Raw genomic sequence first — 9,158 nt, forward strand, 5'->3', positions numbered from 1 at the left:
GCTCCGTATAAGAACCGAGCTTCACACACGAGCGTTTCCTGATAAAAATTGCCTCATAAATACATGTACAAAATACAGGTTGGTAGAAAAGTTTCTGCGCTCGAAATGAAAAAATGCTGTTTTTGGTACGAAATATATTTTAATCTCTCTAAACTTCAATACACTTATTCCAATGATCCTCCAATAATTTTATGCCGTCCCTTAAATGACTTTCCAGAAGCTCTGCAAAATACTTCTTCATTCGACGAAAAACGCTTTCCACGAAGGAATTGTTTCAGGTTTCTAAAGAGTTAATAGTCGCTGGGAGCCAAATTTGGTGAATACGGTGAATGCTTAAGCAATTCGTACTTTAATTCGTTTAATTTTGTCATTGTTAAAACACCTTTGTGAGCAGATGCATTCTCTTGAAAAAAAAATTATTTTTTTGTGCTGCAAACCAGGTCTTTTCTTATGAATTTTTTCCATCCAGCTGATTCAAATGGCTGCAATAATATTCAGAGTTTATTGTTTTATCTTTTTGCAGATAGTCAATCAACAAAACTACTTTTGCATCCCAAAAAACGGATGCCATAACCTTCTTTTTTCCTTGTGACTTCACCTGCTTTGGCGCTGAACAACCAGCTTCAGTCCAACTTAAACGTTTTTGTTTTAATTTAGGATCATGGTGGTAGTTCCAAGTCTCATCCATAGTTGTAAAACGACGCAAGAAATCGGTTTTATTCTGCTTAAAACGCTCTAAATTCTGCTGAGAAATTTGTTTTCGATCCAGTTTTTGTTGAATTGTTAACGTGTGCGGCAATAACTTTCCAAACAGCTTTTCATATGTGATTCTTCATGAAAAATATGAAGAAAAAAAATTGGAGCTAGTAGTGCTATTTCTTGGTAAGGTAACTTTTTAACCAACCTGTATATGTACATATGTATGTATGTACGTCAGTGCTTAGTTCTGTGCATTGTGAATATGGGTAAAGAGCAAATACATACTTTTAGGTTATCACAAACTTTCATAGAAACCATGCGATTACACGTGAGTAAATACAATAAGAAGTGGACAAGGTTAAGGTGAATTGTGCGCACATATACTTATATAATACATGCACACCATCATATCAAGTCAGTCTTCTTTAGTTGAAAATATAATCCATAGTGAATTTTTTTCTTTCTATTTTTACGGCCATACTTTGATGCCTGCCGCATAAACGCGTGAACTCACAACTAAAATATCCATATATGTATTTATTTATGAGCATGCAACAAGACGCTTAGCAACATTTTATTGTTGCATTTAGAACACGCGCCAGAAGTGATCTGCAATCTACAAATCTTATGCAAATATCAATTAACCGCTGCATAGCAATTGCCTCGTTCGCACATCGCGGCCACTTAGAAAAAAAAGAAAACAGAGAAACAACAACAACAAATAAGTAAACAATGAAACAGAAATCCGTGCAGCCTGCAAAGCAATCAGTTGTAATCTACGTGAATTGTTTGTAATTGAAAAATTCGAATACCCATTCATAAAGCCAGCCAACGCTGCCGATTCCACACAATTTGCGACTGTATTTCAATTTCCTTCTTTAACGGATCGCCAACGGATTTGTGTGTATGTGTGTGTGTATGGATGCGAGTGCATAGTGCCGGAGGCGACACGATCGACGGCTTGTACTTACGTTCGGTATGCTTTTACACTACACATACATACATACTTGTACAAACATTTACGCGAAGTGCAGAAAGCTCAATATTCTGGCATTCATGAATGCACTTGCATAGTTTTGTTTGTGTGTGTGCAAAAACACGAAATAATAACAAACACTCATTCTCTCACTGAAATATATCTGAATCGGATGTGTTACAGTTTATGGTTGGTAACTGATGAAGCAAATCGAACATTTGCAAGTGTTCGTCTTTTGACGTTTGACGTTAGTTACAAAAGACTGGCATAAATAACAAAAAGTTAACTTAACGATGCGAAATTCCTACATGTTGTAATGTCCATCAGTTTGACAGAAAGTCCAGAAAATTATGATTTATTTTGAAAAACTACGATTTCAAAATTCAGTATGCAACAAATCAAATTGGAAAAAATCTCATCAAAAACAGAATGAGCGGATCGTATGAGGCCATATCCACATTTTGCATCCCCAAAAGCTGATATGACTGTGCAAATTTTCATTGGTGAACTTCAAAATTGCAATCAGAATTTGAAGTAGGCTTGCAGAAACATACTTGAATGCTGATTACATTAACACCTTTGATCTCCAAAATATCACTGTTGAAAGCTTTAGTACCGAAATTGTAGACTATATTGTCTAGTTTGGGAACAGACACAAAATCATATTGTATAAGTGCGATCCAGTTGCACTATATAAATTTGAAAAATAACGTCACACGCTCTGGAGGGCCAAATGTCGAACACCTCGGTAAAATAATGGAAATCGTCGGATACGACCCTCATCTAAGTACTTTTTCGATTGCCTAGGAGCTAAAAATTGCTTATACAGCTTTTTGGAACCATTTAAATAAGTCCGTATACAAAAAAAAGCTCAATATATGGGTGCGACACGAGCTAACGCAAAAAAATCGCATTGACAGATTTTCACTCTGCAAATTGCTGCTGAATGTCAACAAAATCGATCACTTACAGCAACGTCTGGTGAAAACCAGCGCAAACCGTGGCCTTACCAGGATTGACGATCTGGTAGATTTTGCTATATGGTATGTTTGGTGGGTTGCGCAGGGAATCATTTACTATGAACTGCTTTTCTACAGCCAAACTCTTGATTCGGACCTGTACTCTCAACATTTGAACCGCATGAAGAAAGCAATCGTTCAAAAGCGGCCAGCTTTGGCCAATAGGTGAAGAATGCTAGTGACTCACCAGAAGCTCCGGGAGTTTGGTTGCAAGATTCCTATGCAACCACCTTATATTCCGGTTCTGGCACCAAGTGATTACTACCTGTTGCTATCTATGTATGGTGAATGATTTTGCTGCTGAAGAAATCGACTCAAGAGAAGCTTGTGAAAATCGACTGTCTCAGTTTTTCTTTGTCAATAGGGAAGAGGTTTTAAATGAAAGTGGCATTATGAAATGAACTTCGAAACGGTTTCGAACAAAACAGTGCTTACTTGACCAAAATCGTATTCAAACTTTCAATTTAAAGCAAAAATAATGGAACTAAAAGAAATATCTACAATGGTCTGTCGAATATAGCTATTATTATTGCTACTCCATTGAATTGGCAGTGGAATAGTAATGAAAAATGCTTTGTAGTTCTATTGTTTCTCCAAAAAAGTTTCGAATTATTGTAAATTTTTGTTAGAATTATAAAAAAATATATAATGGATGTTGCACTTGTAAAACCAGTTCAAATTATTAAAAATGTAGCAAACACTGTAAGAAAAACGTCACATATTTTACATCTGAATAAAGTTTTCCTAAATAAATTATAAACATATATACATAAACATTTTTTTTATTATTTTACATAATTGCAAAATTTTGAATTACTACTCCACATTTTCCCTTTTGTTAGAGGTAATGACATGAATGACTTATGGCCCACTCGACTACATTGTTGTTATGTATTTTTGATGTTACGCCTCACTAACATAAGTATGGTACATAGTAAATATTGTAGTTTTCGCGATAGAGATATGTGAATGGCAGCGAATATCTTACAGAAATAACTTTATGTCACACTATTTATATTTAGTCGTTACTACGCCAGTTAACTAAACAAAGTTACTGCGTACGAATTATGTTGGACTTTGATTCGAAAAGCGACGAGGAAAGATATTAGTGACTAGGGTTATTACTTGCCCGTAGCTTGCATACCCATTTGTAGTCTGTATATACAAGTACATATGTATACACCTAAGTTGCTATAGTTGTGGCAAATGAAGCAATCAGACATACAACACTTAATATAATGAAATTTGAGCGATTTACTCGGCGTGAGTGCGTTTAGATGAAGAAATATTTAAGCTGAAATTTAGCCACATATCTGTGTGTCTACTATAAGATGAGCAGCAATGAGGAAAATCTTATGAGGGAAATCTCACAGTAATTCAACGAGGCGATATAGATATACACACATACGAGTACATATGCTTGATATGTTGTACTTAAATGTGTTTGACAGCTAATGTTATTTATAATTTAGACAATTTTGCAAAAATAGGTCAAATGGACACAGGAAATATTATAGTAATAAATATTTGCGCCTTTTAAAATGTGTTTTTATTTAATTTTAAACATAGGACGTGGTATTTATAGTAACCTTAGAGTTATTATTGGCAAAAGGAAACTATAAATGATATACAGTGATGGTCTTATGATTAGAAACGGCTTAGTTCTTCTGTTTCTGCTTATATACGTCAAAATTTTCATTCACCAAATATAATACTATAACTTAGATATAGTTGTAAAAAGTAAGTATGGTATAAAAATCGAAAATACCAGTGAAATATTGAAGAAAACTCACTGAACATTATAGAAAATCTAAACCAGCATGCTCTCATAATTAGGACAATAATAATTATGTCATGAATCTCCAAAATATCATTAAAATTATTTAATATTTTAGTGAGTAACTATTACTTTTGACAATATGAGCCAGTCTTCTTCTCTACAAACTTTCAACTAAATTATGGCACGTTTGCACAGATATGTATGTACTTGCAATTTTGTTGCAACCATTGAACCGAGTCTTAATTTGCAAATAAGTTTTCAATTGTATATAATATATAACATTTATCTAATTTTAGTAGGTTTTAACCCATTATCAGATTGGAAAAGGTAAATTGCCGGCATATTTTCAAAAGAATACGGGTACATTAAATTAAACCTCGGTTCGGAATTATGGTTTTTTCGGTTTCGGTTTATTTTTGGAGCAACATTAGCTAGATTGTTGAACAATTTCGTACGTCTCATCGCCAGTAATGATGTGTTTGATGAATGTAGGGTCCTCAGCTACATTGTCGAGATTCAGGTTTTTCTGGTACGAGTCACCGCTTCATACCCAAAACATGATGAGTTGATCCACAAGAGATCTTGAAATCCTCTGCTAACTCTCGAATGCCAACACGCCGATTTTTAAGCAATGTTTCTTTAACTTTAATGAAGTTATCGTCATTTACAGCGGTGGATGGACGACTCACATGAGGCAAGTTTTCGTTGGCTTCGCGACCTTCCCAAAAACACTTCTGCAACATTTTCAACGATTCCGTAGCCGTGATTCCATTAGAAACATAAAATTTCTTTCCCTGCACATAGTTTCTAATTAAAAGACCACCACTGTATATACATATGTATAGTATATGTATGTTTTTAACCCAAAATATTGTCTGCTGCCAAATCTTGAATCTTACCAAGAAGCAATAATCCATATAATTTTCCATAATCACGGCAATTGATAGGGTGGTGTGTTTGGGAAAACCCTACTAAACTATTTTGCCGTGATTAAATGAAAATAATGGATTTATAAACGAGTAATCTAACTAAAAAGCAATATAAAGTTATTTATTATAGTATTTCACTTAATAATAATAAAACACATATTATTAATTTTAGCGATGTTTAAAAAATGCCATATAATGTATGTACACATGAACAATGTATGATCATACATATGTATGAATATTAATCTACAACAGAACTGTTAATGATAACAGCAATGAATGAGTGTTCGGCGTTTTGACGTAATCATGTGCGAAAAATGCTTTGACAAGACTATATACATATATATATATATAAGTACATATGTATGTATGTGCATATATTTATCGAAGCGATCGGTTTAAACGCAAAATTGTGTGGAAGCCAAAGAACAAATTAAAGGTGGCCCACCTTTGCAATATAGATAACTATATGGCGTTCGGCCACACAACGAACACATTTATTTATCATTACCGCGAACTTTATTGGGTATATATCCAAACACACACATGCACATTCATAGTTCATGTTCGTAGTCACCTATTCCCAAAAAAAAAATAAATAAAAAAAATTAACTAAAAAACAACAAGAAAAATAAACTTAAAAAGCTAGCGAAGAGCTAAAATAAAAATATTAACGCGTTCAACAGGCGAATTGAATTGAAAAGAAAATTGGCACAGTATAGCATACCTATGTATGTATGTATATATGTCCATGTATAATTGCAATGAAGCGAAGAAGGAAGACGGAGGTTGACGTGTTCAATAATAAGCCAGATAAGCGAAAGGTCAAAAAGCAAAAAACTAATAAAAAACAATATAGAAAAAAATATTAAATAAATAAAAATAAATAAATAAATAAAAATTAATAAATAAATAAAAATAAATAAATAAATAAAAATAAAGAAAAAAAATTTAAATAAAAAAGAGTAAAAATTGTAAATAAAATTTATAAATGATATTTTTATGTCTGTACGTTTTTGTAAAACACATGTACACAACAGCGGCGTAAATCGTTTCAACTGAAAACTAATGCGTCGATAATTGTGAACTTTGGTGCCGCTTTGTATTTCTGAAGTAGTCCAAGTACGAGTAATGGGTTGTTAACAAAACACGTGCTTTTCGCCTAATGAACTTCATACACATATGTATGTATGCATATAATATATGTGCAGGTGTATTTACAGACGTGTAAATAGCGGCGTCAATCTATTTGCAATGCTCTTAACAACAAAACGCATACAATAGTCATATTTATGTATAACGGAAATGGAATTAACAAGGATGATAATTGTTATTTGCATAAATATGTACTTAAGCAAATTGAATAAGTTCTATATGATTACATGGCATATTTCTAAATTTCTAATTACTAATATAAACACTTATAATTACTGCAATAAGAATAACAAGCACCGTTAATATTATATTATACTACGACTACCAATGGGACAGAACGCAGACCAACAAAGTCGCTCGTCTTAAGATTTTAAGAAAGTAAACAAATAGACGAAGAACAAGTGGCATGGCACCTTCATTCATGCCTACATTCATATGTATGTCATGTATTACATATGTACATATATAAATACTATACATATTTACTCGTATTTGTGTAGGCAGACTTCTGAATGGCATTAAAGCATATGGTGACATAAATACATACATACAAACAAACGAAAAATCAAGTCAATTAGAAAAGTACACAAACGGCAAATTTAATAGCGTGAGTGAAGAAATTGTATGTATTTATATGCATACTTAACTATGTATGAATATTTAAGTGGCTTTTGTTTATCAATTAATATTGAATCCATTAAAACAAAATTAAAGTCGAAACAAACAAGTACGAAGCCAAGTAAAGAGTTGTAAGTTAATACAAGAAAATACCTAAATCGACGACAAAATGTTAATAAAACTTTTAATTATATATTTTTTGTGGAAATATTTAAAATATTATGCATATTGAACTGAAAGTTAATATGTTTAAGTACTGAAGTAACTGAAATATCGAACCAAAACTAGGCTTGCAAATAATACGTTAAGAAGACAATTAATTTAAAAAAAAATAAAGTCCTGGTTGTAAAAGATTTGACAGTCATACTAATGAAATCAGCTGTCAACTCGTATAGCTTACACATACACACAAGTATATGCGTACATAATTTAAATTTAAATTTCCAATCTTCATCACTTACACTTACCGGTTTCTTAGCCGCCAAAGGTTTACTAATTAAATTCAAATGTGGCTCGAATTCTTCGCCGAACTTTTCTATCAGACTATTCTCGGCAGCCTCTTGGGGGCATTCCTCTTTTTGCACCAGATCCCAAACATCTTCTGGCAAATAGAAACTTAGCGCCAAACCCACGAGTATGCCGAATACGAAGTAGTGATTTCGGCTAAGCGCTGATCTACGCATGATCAGTTTTGTAAAATTTTAAAATATTAAAATCCAATTGGCACGACAGTGTGCTGCAGTCAAACAGCTGATTGAAGGTGAACAGGGCAAAACGGTGGACTCTCAGGAATAAGCAAAAACAGCAATTTCAAATTACAAACAGCTACCTAACTGTAACTGTTTAAGGTGTCAAACGTTGGGAGTAAACATCATCTTGACGAGGAACAATTAAAGCCTGCACTGTAGGTACTAGGTATGTAGTAATTATTTTTATTTTTTGCTGTTGTTATTGGAGATGAGCTGCTTTTGCTGGCAGCAAAGTGTGCGCTATCACTCTTGTATCTGCTGCTTGGTGAGCGCCAGCGCAAGATGTTGATCTGGCAATGAAGCTTGCCACTTGCTCCACGCGTTGCACCGCACGTACGCACACATGCATATAATTATCACGCTGTAACACAAACACACGCGCAAATGGTGAACCACGCACGCAACAGGCGAAGAAGCACTCAAACCGGCAGACGCAAACCGATTGGCCAAACAGCAGACAAAAACAAGATACACATTAAACAGACAATTGGATGCGCCACCAAAAGATATTTTGCCGATTCTTTTTCTGTCACGCCACTCTTTAAACACTTTTTATTTTGCAAAATCGTAAATTATTATTTTTTTAAGGTCACTATTTACATGTTAATTGATTTATCTTTTAAATATTTTCTTTTTAATTTTTGGCACAAGCATACTCTTCACTAATCGGTGGTGCTCGATAAATCACGTTTTACCGGTGTTTTGCCGACATATTCCATTCATATTTCACAACACACTTTATTTCATTCAATGGCAAGCTTAGAGCAACTGATTAAATTAATTTAAAAATCAGCATTAATTAACAGCATACAACGCAACAACAACAAAAGAGCACGGCAAATAATAATCAAAAATTTAATGCGAAAGAAATCGCGACATGCCGCTCGGAAAACACTACCGCACTCCACAACAGAATTAATAAATCTATTCACCAGCGAGGTGAATAACACAACACTGTTGTTGTTTTTTCTTATTTTTCATTTGGTAAATGCTTCAAGCATGTTCAAGCAAGCAAGATTTAGCGACATCCGACGGAGTGGGCTAATGTTAATGATTTGTTGGGAAATTGGACAACGATCTTCATTCGGTAATTTTACGAACACAATTGGCGTTTAAATCAGCAATATTATACGGAGATAGCAGCGCATATTTATTCATAAAAATAGAAAGCTAAATTCGTAAGACAACAATTAATATTATCTCCTTAACAAAAATATAAATATGTTCGCAAAT

At 33.6% G+C, this 9,158-nt stretch overlaps 1 protein-coding gene across 1 annotated transcript in view; it reads right to left on the reverse strand.

Moving 5' to 3' along the window:
- The window catches only part of Chpf (Chondroitin polymerizing factor), a 32,214-nt gene extending 23,377 nt beyond the window's left edge, over positions 1 to 8,837 (reverse strand). The window contains exon 1 of the mRNA XM_014238898.3: positions 7,644 to 8,837. Within this exon, the coding sequence (XP_014094373.2) occupies positions 7,644 to 7,859 (216 nt within the window). The 5' untranslated portion in view covers positions 7,860 to 8,837. The remainder of the gene's footprint in view (positions 1 to 7,643) is intronic.
- Positions 8,838 to 9,158: the final 321 nt, after the last annotated feature.

The sequence above is a fragment of the Bactrocera oleae genome, chromosome 5 (assembly GCF_042242935.1).
Source record: "Bactrocera oleae isolate idBacOlea1 chromosome 5, idBacOlea1, whole genome shotgun sequence".
Taxonomy (NCBI): domain Eukaryota; kingdom Metazoa; phylum Arthropoda; class Insecta; order Diptera; family Tephritidae; genus Bactrocera; species Bactrocera oleae.